Source organism: Aquarana catesbeiana, linkage group LG02 (genome assembly GCF_042186555.1).
Source record: "Aquarana catesbeiana isolate 2022-GZ linkage group LG02, ASM4218655v1, whole genome shotgun sequence".
Taxonomy (NCBI): domain Eukaryota; kingdom Metazoa; phylum Chordata; class Amphibia; order Anura; family Ranidae; genus Aquarana; species Aquarana catesbeiana.
In genome coordinates, this window is record NC_133325.1 from 18844422 (window position 1) to 18857370 (window position 12949).

General features: G+C 42.8%; 2 protein-coding genes across 2 annotated transcripts in view; both read left to right on the forward strand.

Moving 5' to 3' along the window:
• LOC141126683 (uncharacterized) overlaps positions 1 to 12949 on the forward strand; it is a 640228-nt gene that overhangs the window by 336153 nt on the left and 291126 nt on the right. The gene's annotated exons all lie outside the window — the stretch shown is intronic.
• The window catches only part of LOC141129606 (vomeronasal type-2 receptor 116-like), a 113668-nt gene that overhangs the window by 82269 nt on the left and 18450 nt on the right, over positions 1 to 12949 (forward strand). Inside the window, exon 5 of the mRNA XM_073617705.1 lies at positions 8652 to 8775. Within this exon, the coding sequence (XP_073473806.1) occupies positions 8652 to 8775 (124 nt within the window). The remainder of the gene's footprint in view (positions 1 to 8651; positions 8776 to 12949) is intronic.

Consider the following 12949-nt stretch of genomic DNA (forward strand, 5'->3'; position numbering starts at 1 on the left):
CCCACGTTGAGTCAGTGACCTCATCATCCCCTCCCTCCTCATCACTGGAGCAAACCTGGCAGTATGCTGCAGCAGGGGGAGCATGACTGCCAGATTGCTGTCCTTCTTGGGCACCCCCTCTGTCCGTGCTCGTGTTACTGCCTTTATCGAGCTCAGTATCATCATCAGAGCCTTCCAAACGCTGGGCATCCTCCTGGAACATGTACCCAACACTGTGGTCAAACAGTTCGAGGGACTGCTCAGGAGGACATGGTGGGGCTAGGGAAGGAGTCACTGATGACATTGAGCCGAGGGAAGAGGCCGCTGCTTTGCCAGACAAAGTACCCTGGGCATGGGTGAGAGAGGATGAGGAGGATGAGGACGGCTTGGTCATCCACTCGACCAAGTCTTCCGCATGTTGCGGCTCAACATGGCCAGCTGCCGAAAAAAAGGCCAAGCGTGTCCCATGGCCACGTGCTGATGAGGATGCACCGTCTCCACGACCAGCACTAGACACAGAGCCTGCTTGCCCTCTCTTATTGGCTTGTGACTGTCTGCCTCTCCTTCTTGGCCTTCCAGACATACTAATGGCCTGTAGCTGCACTAAGCTGGGATATATATATATATATATATATATATATATATATATATATATACTGATACTGCAGCTAGCAAAATCAACTGCCTGCCTGTAGTATGAGAACACCACCAACCTTCTACAGGTAGCTTTAGCTGAACACTGTGAGGTGGACGCACCCCACTAACTTGTAGGTTTAGCAGAACACTGTGAGCAGGACGCACTGCACTAACTGTAAATAGTCTAGCTGCCTGACTGTGGTACTAATAGGATCAAAAGAACACCAGCAATTTTCTTCAGGTAGCTGTATTTACTGTAACAAGACAAGCCTGCCTGTCAGTAAGAAGATAACAGAAACGGATCTAGCCGAACACTGTGAGCAGGACGCACCCCACTAGCTTGTAGGTTTAGCTGAACACTGTGAGGTGGACGCACCCCACTAACTTGTAGGTTTAGCTGAACACTGTGAGCAGGACGCACCCCACTAACTTGTAGGTTTAGCAGAACACTGTGAGCAGGACGCACTGCACTAACTGTAAATAGTCTAGCTGCCTGACTGTGGTACTAATAGGATCAAAAGAACATCAGTAATTTTCTTTAAAATACTGTAACAAGACAAGCCTGCCTGTCAGTAAGAAGATAACAGGAACGGATCTAGCTGAACACTGTGAGCAGGACGCACCCCACTAGCTTGTAGGTTTAGCTGAACACTGTGAGGTGGACGCACCCCACTAACTTGTAGGTTTAGCTGAACACTGTGAGCAGGACGCACCCCACTAACTTGTAGGTTTAGCAGAACACTGTGAGCAGGACGCACTGCACTAACTGTAAATAGTCTAGCTGCCTGACTGTGGTACTAATAGGATCAAAAGAACACCAGCAATTTTCTTTAAAATACTGTAACAAGACAAGCCTGCCTGTCAGTAAGAAGATAACAGGAACGGATCTAGCTGAACACTGTGAGCAGGACGCACCCCGCTAGCTTGTAGGTTTAGCTGAACACTGTGAGGTGGACGCACCCCACTAACTTGTAGGTTTAGCTGAACACTGTGAGCAGGACGCACCCCACTAACTTGTAGTTTTAGCAGAACACTGTGAGCAGGACGCACTGCACTAACTGTAAATAGTCTAGCTGCCTGACTGTGGTACTAATAGGATCAAAAGAACACCAGCAATTTTCTTCAGGTAGCTGTATTTACTGTAACAAGACAAGCCTGCCTGTCAGTAAGAAGATAACAGAAACGGATCTAGCTGAACACTGTGAGCAGGACGCACCCCACTAGCTTGTAGGTTTAGCTGAACACTGTGAGGTGGACGCACCCCACTAACTTGTAGGTTTAGCTGAACACTGTGAGCAGGACGCACCCCACTAACTTGTAGGTTTAGCAGAACACTGTGAGCAGGACGCACTGCACTAACTGTAAATAGTCTAGCTGCCTGACTGTTGTACTAATAGGATCAAAAGAACACCAGTAATTTTCTTCAGGTAGCTGTATTTACTGTAACAAGACAAGCCTGCCTGTCAGTAAGAAGATAACAGAAAGGGATCTAGCTGAACACTGTGAGCAGGACGCACCCCACTAGCTTGTAGGTTTAGCTGAACACTGTGAGGTGGACGCACCCCACTAACTTGTAGGTTTAGCTGAACACTGTGAGCAGGACGCACCCCACTTACTTGTAGGTTTAGCAGAACACTGTGGGCAGGACGCACTGCACTAACTGTAAATAGTCTAGCTGCCTGACTGTGGTACTAATAGGATCAAAAGAACACCAGTAATTTTCTTTAAAATACTGTAACAAGACAAGCCTGCCTGTCAGTAGGAATATAACAGGAACGGATCTAGCTGAACACTGTGAGCAGGACGCACTGCACTAAATGTAAATAGTCTAGAAGATAATAGGAACGGATCTAGCTAAACTGAATACAGTGTATATATATATATATATGCAACACCTGGGATGCATATATATATACACAATACACTTTAAGTGCAGCTAACTGACTGACTGTCCTGCCTAATCTAGCTAACTCAAATGAAATGACACTGTCTCTCTCTCTCTAAGCACACCGGAACACACTGCACAGGGCCGCCGTGCAGGCGGCCTTATATAGTGTGGGGCGTGTACTAAATCCCCTGAGCCATAATTATCCAAAGCCTCCTTGGCTTTGGCCAATTATGGCTCTCTGTTAAGACGGCGCTGTGATTGGCCAAGCATGCACTATGACCCGCATGCTTGGCCAATCACAGCGCCGCCTTAACAGAGAGCCATAATTGGCCAAAGCCAAGGAGGCTTTGGATAATTATGGCTCAGGGGATTTAGTACACGCCCCACACTATATAAGGCCGCCTGCACGGCGGCCCTGTGCAGTGTGTTCCGGTGTGCTTAGAGAGAGAGAGACAGTGTCATTTCATTTGAGTTAGCTAGATTAGGCAGGACAGTCAGTCAGTTAGCTGCACTTAAAGTGTATTGTGTATATATATGCATCCCAGGTGTTGCATATATATATATATACACTGTATTCAGTTTAGCTAGATCCGTTCCTGTTATCTTCTAGACTATTTACATTTAGTGCAGTGCGTCCTGCTTACAGTGTTCAGCTAGATCCGTTCCTGTTATATTCCTACTGACAGGCAGGCTTGTCTTGTTACAGTATTTTGAAGAAAATTACTGGTGTTCTTTTGATCCTATTAGTACCACAGTCAGGCAGCTAGACTATTTACATTTAGTGCAGTGCGTCCTGCTCACAGTGTTCAGCTAGATCCGTTCCTGTTATATTCCTACTGACAGGCAGGCTTGTCTTGTTACAGTATTTTAAAGAAAATTACTGGTGTTCTTTTGATCCTATTAGTACCACAGTCAGGCAGCTAGACTATTTACAGTTAGTGCAGTGCGTCCTGCCCACAGTGTTCTGCTAAACCTACAAGTAAGTGGGGTGCGTCCTGCTCACAGTGTTCAGCTAAACCTACAAGTTAGTGGGGTGCGTCCACCTCACAGTGTTCAGCTAAACCTACAAGCTAGTGGGGTGCGTCCTGCTCACAGTGTTCAGCTAGATCCGTTTCTGTTATCTTCTTACTGACAGGCAGGCTTGTCTTGTTACAGTAAATACAGCTACCTGAAGAAAATTACTGGTGTTCTTTTGATCCTATTAGTACCACAGTCAGGCAGCTAGACTATTTACAGTTAGTGCAGTGCGTCCTGCTCACAGTGTTCTGCTAAACCTACAAGTTAGTGGGGTGCGTCCTGCTCACAGTGTTCAGCTAAACCAACAATCATCAGCAAGCAATGCACTGCGATGCCGCAGTGAATTATGGGCCGTGACGCGCCACACGAATTTGGCGCGAACGGCCCATATCGTTCGCAATTCGGCGAACGATCGAACAGCCGATGTTCGAGTCGAACATGGGTTCGACTCGAACATGAAGCTCATCCCTAATCTAGACGCTCAGCTCAAGTCACATTAGTTTGATCGCTGTTGGGAGGACTGGGTGTCTCTTGTGAATGCGCTTATGCGGATCGGTTTAAGGACACACGGACATTCTCCTGCCATGTGTGGACCCATGCAGCCAGCACGTGCTTCCTTGTTTGTTTTTATTTTCCCTCAGTGAGTCTGAATATACAAAAGAATTATCTTACCCAACTGTGTAAACTCCCCTGAAGAAGGAATATATACGTTTGATTGCGTCTTTTTCTGAAACATGTCGGGATGTGCAGAGATGTACAACCCTACAGAGGGAATCACCCCATTAGTTACAATCATCCACAGGATCAGCAATGGTATAAAAATCCCCCCCAGAACTACTGCCCCGATTTGAGAAATCAAATCCCTTTATACAATAGATATTCACCTTTGTTGGAGGAGGAGTGGAATGGACAATATAATGGCCATTATCAACAGGGATCATCTTCTTTTTTAGGAAAACGGGGGAGGGGGAGGGGTGGTGGCACACCGAGAAGAAATACTCGGTCGATCAACAACAAAGGAGGAGGGAGGAATGTACCCCAACAATACCCGAACAGAGGTGTGGCAACCTTCCACAGAGAAGGAGGGGATGTAGAGCAGGGAGTCACAAACAACCCAAGGAAAAGAATGAGCGACACTTAAATGGAGCCATTTATAATTTGAGTAAGGTTGAACTCAATCAAAAAGAACTGAACATATTAAATTTGGATTTGAAATGTGCACCAAAAAAGACTATGAATAAATTTGGGGTGTATATTGATACACTCAAATTTGTACGCTCATTAAATATGAAAAAACACTTTTTGAGTCATCCAGTTGCCCCTAAGGATAGGACTACAACCTCTTTGGACAGAATTGATAGATAAAAATAAATCACTAATTAACCCCCAGAACTCCAATAATCACTTTATTAAGGTTTTTAAAAATCTGGTTTTAAGGGATATAGAGTTATTGACTCCGAAAAAAGAGTCAATCCCGACTATATCAGTGATGGCATTAAATCTTTGGAAGACAGGAATAATATTATTATCCGCCCCGCTGATAAAGGCTGGGGGGGGGGGTAGTAATAATGGATAGAACCTTTTATCACAAACAGCTTATGGATTTGGTGGGTAATCAATCCACGTATAGAAGGCTTGCATCTGAGCCCACAGACAGCTTTAAAACACAATTGTTCTCATTGGTAAAATGGGGGTTTTGCATTAAGGCCTTGAATTTGAAAGAGGGCTATATATTGGCACCCAGTGCTTGCAGAATTCTGGTAATTTATACGTTACCTAAAATCCATAAGGATGTACTGTACAATCTCCGCCAGCACAACCAATTGTTAACGTCATCGGGTCAGTAACAGCTAGACTGGGGGAATTCTTGGATAAATTTCTCCAGCCGAGTGTCAAGGTCACTAAGGCATACGACTGACCTCCTTCAATCATTAAAGGAGGTTGAGATAAATCCATCCTCTGCTGTTTATCTCATTACTGCTGATGTGGCATTGTTGTATACGATCATTAAGCATGAGGATGCAGCACTGGCACTGAATTGGGCGCTCAGTCGAAGGGATGATATCCCACATGGGCAGAAGTGTTTTTTAGGCCAAGCGCTTGAATTTTGTATGTCACATAATTATGTTTGGTTTAATGGTCAATTTTACTCACAGCAGGTTGGCATGGCTATGGGAGCTTAATATGCTCCCAGCCTAGCCAACCTGTTTATGGCTGAATGGGAAGACAGACATGTGTTTAGTAGACAGATGCCCCAATTGAGATTCTACCGGAGATTCATAGACAATCTCTTCTTTAATTGGAGAGGGATCTGAGGAATCTGTGGTGGAATTTGTGGGGCATCTGAATACAAACACAAAGAACATCAGATTGGAATTCCAGATCAGTGACAAATCTGTCAATTTTTTGGATTTGACGATTGAAAAAAGAAATAATGGTCTGAACACCAAAGTGTACTTCAAATCGACGGACCGGAACAGTTATTTGTCCATTAAAAGTGGCAATCATCCGGCCTGGATTAAAAATACCCCTAAGGGACAGATGCTTAGAGCCTGTCGAAATTGTACAGAATATAATTATTGTGCACAAACACAGGTACTTGAGGAAAAATTCCTTCAAAAGGGAAATAAGGAAGACTTCCTGGATGTGACAATTCGGCAGGTAGCCAATATCCCTAGGGAACAATGTTTAAAGAAAAAAGAGAATGCAATGCCAAATGATCAACACCAGTGGGGATTTATATCAAATTTTCTTTGCCAATACAAGGAAATTGAAATATTTTTAGGAAGTACTGGTACATTCTACGTAGGGACCAGATCAACCAAAATTTATCTAGAGAGGAGCACCTAATTTCGGTGATCGGGTGGTGAAGAAGATTTTAGATCCATTAACAAATGATTAAAATAGATTTGAAAGGATTCTTTTCATGCAGAAAATGCATCTGTTGTAGGACGGTAAAAGTCAGTAATAGGGGTAAAAGTGAAATGACTAATCTTGACAATGAAACCTTTGCAATAAGGGAATTCATTACATGTATTTCCTCTCATGTAGTGTATCTTTTGTGGTGTCCATGTGGATTATTCTATGTGGGTTGCACCAAAAGTCTTCTAAAGGTTCAAGTCGCAGAACATTTAGCAAACATAAAAAAAGGGTTTTAAACACCACAGTGTGTCTCTTCACTTTAAAGAAAAACACAACCAAAATCCCAGTTTACTACAGTTCTGTGGAATAGACTGTGAACTTTTCTTGGAGGATCAAATCGGGTAAGGGACTTATCCCAGAGGCAAACCCAGTGGATTTTTTTGCTGAAATGTCTTTTTCCTAGGGGATTGAACATTGAGGTAGACCTCAATTGTTTTATTAGTAATTTTTGAATTATTTTCTGCAATTATTTTCTGCATTTATGTGATGATTCTGTCTCAAATTGTTATCCTATGTGTGTGCATGAAAGGGTTAATATACCCAGGAATTGCATACAAATTTACGAGATTTAGGCTGATCTGTGTTGATCTGGGTTTAATCTACATAATGTGATAGGGAGAGATGGTTAAACCATATGAGATTTCTACCAGTAAAAATCTATGGTTATGGTGCTCATTTATTTGCCAGTTGTGATTATAGAAGTTAGAACAAATATTTTAGTAATTTTATATAACCTTGTATATTAATTTTCCAACCATCCACCTTGGGGCACTGCGAACCATGGTACTAGAGAAAACCATGTCAGATTCAGTTGTGATTGGTTAGGTATTCATCGGGAGGGATAATTGATTTTACCTCCGGTCACGCTGATCTGATTTGATGACTGATGTGTGACACAGTGTCACCAGGGGTGTTTTTACTTACCTTTTTAATATTTTGTTTATTATTGTTTGTTTTAACTATATGTACTCGCCGGCTCAGGCTATAATACTGCTGTATTGCGTGAACGGGGATATAAGGAGTGCGCATGCGTGAAGGATTCATTTCCGCCCATCAGGAACAGGACGGGTATAAAAAGAGTGATTGCCGTGCCGTACAGCCAATCCCATGATTAAGTCTGTGTGACGAAACATGTCGCGGCGTGGCTGTATGGCAATCATCAATGTGTGACACGATACACTGTGACGTGAAACGCTGCACGAGGAAGTGGGAGCTCGGGTTTGAGGAGTGGGTGAGAGTATCCCCGGCTACTGCACACCTTGGGTCCGCCGCGACCGCAATACATTACTTTGCAAGTGCATAGAAGTTGTCTTTGCTGTGATTCAATTCTGCTTGATTTATATTTGATACATGTGAGTTTAATGGTTCTGTAGATTGCAGAATATTTTATTAAAACTGGTTTACCATTATCACACTATTGGAGCACTTTTTTATCATTTACATGTGGAGCATCTTTTGAGATTTATGGCTGGAAGCTGGAGTTTATCATAAAACCCATCTGTGTGGTTTAAGGTCATTTTAGTCAAACACGAGAGTGTGCGGCAACTAAAGCTGGTGAGTGCGTTTCTTACGGGGAGTGGAGTCACGTGCACAGAGGTGTGGTGGATGTATAGAAGAAAACCCATTGGAATCACTTCATTGGATTGTTTTTTCTTGTCATTAAACTCTCTTTTTTTCACAGAATTTGTTCACAAAGGAATATTTTTGGATCACAAAGAAAAATATTTTTTGGTCAAAAATATTCTCTGGTCACCGATCACAGGGTGATATTAGTGAAATAATATTGTCTATCATTATAGCACTATTGACGTTTATATATATATATATATATATATATATATATATATATATATATATATATATATATATATATATATATATGTATATATATATATATATATATATATATATATATATATATATATATAGATAAGTTTGTCACTAGGTCACCCTTCATAGGGTGGTGTGAATATTTATGTTAATATTTTTTTCTTTTTTCTCTATTTTGTTTAGCGCCACTATTGGGTTCACTATTTTTATGTGTTTAGAATAGAGAATACAATGCTGATCACATACTGTTATATTTTAAGTGGCATCTTTAGTTATCACAGCAATTTGATCCAGGAGCGCAGTGGTTGGGATACAGGTGTAGGCGTGCTCAACTTGTTTACCATCAGTTTTATAAAATAATAATAATATCTGATTTCAGATTCCGGTGTCTCGATGCTCAGATTCCTGTATACCTGGCAACAGAAAAAAGTTTGGATCTTCAGTTCATAAATGCTGCTATGAGTGTGTCTCATGTCCAGAAGGAGAGATCTCCAACATTTCAGGTGGAGTTTGTATTTGTTACTAAGTTATTGTTGGACTGGGCAGAAGATACCGCTGTAGATAAAGTGTATGTCCGGGAAAAAACACAAGAAGTACATGTGTGCACATTTCCTCATTTTGTATCCTTTTAAAGTCCCTGCAAATACAGAAATGTACCTGTTGATCCTGCCAGAAATGCACTCAGCCCCTAAAGCACTTTGTGGGTTGACAACACACAGGAGTTTGTGGACTGAAAAATAATGGTGTCAGCTCTGCCAGTACAATTCTGCAGTATTCAATTCCTGATCTGTCACAATGCACAGCAACATTTAAGTTTATTCTAAAGTTTCACATTTATGATTAAAAAGGTATCATTGAGCTGCAAAAATAAAATAAAAGTTAAAAAAAAAAAAAAGCCGGTGCTTCATGGAAAAAGTAGCTGCTAGTCCTAGAGGTAAATATGCCCAAACCTTTGCTATAAAATATAATAAATAATGTGATGATCCGGGGCGATTAAGCTCTAGTGGTGCGTCCGAGTTGAAGAAATCGTGTCAGTCCCGACTGCATTTTCAAAGGCATGGCAGCCCATTTTACTCCTTTTCCAGTAGTCTTCCAGGACAGCCCTTGAGAGATGGAGTCCCTCCCATCGCCACAGGAAACACATTGCCACAGTTCAAAAGCTGGTCCCTCAAGGTCCCTGGTCACTAATTGGATGGAACTGAAAAACATAACAGGTAATAACGTTAATTCACCAACATAATTCAAGGGTTTGATCGTGCTGTCCTGGAAGACTACTGGAAAAGGAGTTACCAGTAAGACTAACTCCGGTTTTCCCCAGTCGTCTTCCAGGACAGCCCTTGAGAGGATCCCCAAGTACTCACCAGATCGGGGGGGGGGGGGGACCACGGCTTGGAGGACTTTCCTCCAAAAAGCCTGATCCTGAGTGGACATTAAGTCCACTTCAATAATGCCTTGTAATGGTGGAGAAGCTTGACCATGTGGCTGCTTTACATAATTGCTCTGGGGTGGCACCAGTTCTTTCTGCTCGAGAGTGCCCTTGTGGAGTGGTCTTTACCACCCCCAGGAGGATCTCTATTTATTGTTCTATAACCTTCTGCAATGGCTAGCCTGATCCACCTAGCTATAGTGACCTTAGGAGCCTTTTTGTCCCTTACGTTGTCCGGAAAAAAGGACAAAAAGTGAATCTGCAATTCAAAATGGTTTGGTTGCCTTTAAGTACTCTAGGATACACTGCCTCACATCTAGTAAATGAAATTGCTTCTCTTTTTCGTTTGAGGCGTTCTTACGGAATGAAGGGAGGTCAATATCTTGTGACTTATGAAATTTAGATGCCACCTTTGGCAAGAACCCAGGGTCTGTCTTTAGGATGACTCTGTCCTCAAAAATCTGAATGAAGGGCTCCCTAATGGAAAGAGCTTGAATCTCACTGACCCTATGGGTTGAAGTGATTGCCACGAGGAGCACTGTCTTAAATGTAATCAGTCTTAGAGAGGCCTCTGAGATAGGTTCAAACAGTGTCCCTAAAAAGGCTCTCAGGATGATCGATAGGTCCAGGTTTGAATTATGTTAACTCTGACCGGTTTGTGTCTAGTGATTGCCTTACAGAACTTAGCGATAAGGGGATCTTCCTGTAATTGTTTCTCTAGGTACACACTTAAGGCAGCTGTCTGAACAATAGTACTAGGAGTTAACCCCCGGTCTATCCCTTCTTGGAGAAGCTGTAGGATATTTGTTGTATCCCTGTTTACCTCACCCCGGCCACCCACCAGATGTTAAACTTCCTCCAAATTTTTCTATAAATAGCTCGGGTGACCGGTTTCTGTCTCTGTAGTAAGGTCTGAACAATTCTTTCGGTTAGGCCTTTGTTCCTCAGAATTTCTTCTTCAGTAACCATGCTGAAAGTTTCAGCATGGCTACCTACTTGTTTATATAGGCTACTGCCGTCATATTGTTGGAGCGGACTTGTAGATGGTGACCTTGTACTGTGTCCTGAAAAGCTAGTAGGGCTCTGAAGATAGCTGTTAGTTCCTTCCAATTGGAAGAGAATTGTTTCTCCTCTGGCGTCCACCTGCCCTGGGCCCAGCATGATTTGAGATGGGCTCCCCAACCCCAACTGCTCGCATCCGTGGTCAGTGTGGATGTGATAGGCAAGACCCAGAGTACTCCTTTGTTTAAATTTCCTGTGTCCTTCCACCACCAGAGGGAAGGTTTTACTTTGGTGTGGATCGATACGTATTCTTCCAGATCTTTGTCCTTTAACTGTTCCAAAAACCTCTGAAGGTCACTTTGGTGGAACCTGGCCCATTGTACAGCCGGAATTGCTGCTGTCATAAGTCCTAACTCTGACATCACCTCTCTCACTGTACATTTGGTGCTGGTTTGAAGAAAAGACATCCTCTGCTTCAGATTCAATATCCTTTCTTCCGGCAAGACTATCCTTTGATCTAGGGACAGGATCTTGTAGCCCAATACAGAAAATTCTGTGTTGGGGTTGTTTTGGACTTTTCCAAACTGATTTTCCACCCCAATTGACTCAGGCTGAGTTGTGTTAACTCTAAGTCCTGACAAGTTGTTTCTCCGAGTAGGCCATGAGGAGCGAGTCGTCTAGATACGGAATGATCGAGACTGACTGAAGTCTCAATGGAACCAGTGCTTCTCTGAGAACCTTGGAAAAAATTATCGGAGAGGACGACAGTCCGAAGGGAAGTGTTCTGCACTGAAAGTGATAAACTTTGGTGTCTATCTGAATCGCCATACAAAGAAATTTCTGGCATTCTCTCCTTATTGGGATATGCAGATAGGCGTCCCTTAAATCCAGGGTAGCCATAAACACCTCTTTTTGGAGAAGATTTCTTATGAGTAAATGAACTCCATCCAAAATCTTTTGTATCAGATGGAGAGGTTCAGGGTTCGGAGGTTCATGATTAATCTGAACTTCCCTGAGGTTTCTTTTTTTAACCACAAAGACGTGCGAGTAAAAAACGTCCCCCTGTTCCTGAATAGGGACTGGTGTCAATACCTCTTGATCCACCATCTCCCCTAATAGTAATGGTAAGGCCCTGGCCTTTTCTGAGTGTCTTGGAAGTTTTGTCACTAGAGATTTTGAGGGTGGGTCACTGCGAAATTCCAGCGCATAACCTCTTTTAATTATGTTTAAAACAAACTTGTTTGAGGTCATCTTTTCCCACTGTGGGAGAAAATTTTTTAGTCTTCCTCCCACAAGGACCCTAATGTCATTGGGGTTTGGGGTTCTGACTGGGGCGGTTAAAAAGTATACCCCTTTTCCTTTCCCTTTTTGCCCTGTACAGTGCTTTTTGGGTTTAAACTCCTTCTCTGTTTTTGAGGGTTCTTTTGAAGGACGAAAAAACTTCCTTTGAAAGTTTTTGTTTTTAGTGGGGAAAGTTTTCTTTTTATCCACCATTCTTTCGAAGGTGGTATCTAATTCAGGGCTGAAGACTAAGTCTCCAGCCTCTGGGTGTTCTTGTAGTTGTGACAACCAGAACTCAAGATTTCTAGTTATACAAGAAGTGGCTAGAGCTGGCTTCAGGCCTGCCATTGATGCATCCCAGGCCTTTTTTAAGACTACGTCTGTTTTCCTGTCCATTGGGTCCTTTAAATGTCCCATATCCTCGAAGGCAAGGTCAGATTGTTTCAACACTTGGACAGTGGGGCATCTAGTTTTTCTATTTTCATTCCAGACCACCTCTGGGTTCTCGTCAAGGGGGAATCTTCCTTTAAGAGAATTTGGAAAGAAAGCTTTCTTATCCGGCTCGGCTTCACCTTCTCACCATGTGACTTGCTACAACGTTACAATGTGCAGTCTTGAGGGATCCTGGGTGAGAGGAGACTGAGAAAATGCTTCCTCCTGCCTGCAGCAGACTGATGACATCATCTCAGCCTAGGCAAAGTCAGCCCCTGCTTCACCTTCTCACCATGTGATTTGCTACAATGTTACAATATGCAGTCTTGAGTGATCCTGGGTGAGGGGAGACTGAGAAAATGCCCAGGGCCTCATACATTTTATGATTCCTGGACAACTGAACTTCTTCCTGATCAATTTCCAACGTATCATAAAATAGCACTCAAAAGCAAGTCCACGTCTTCAAGGGACAGCTTGTATTTTGCAGCTTTGTTAGCTACAGCCTGATCCTCATCCTGGTCTGAGTCAGAAGATTC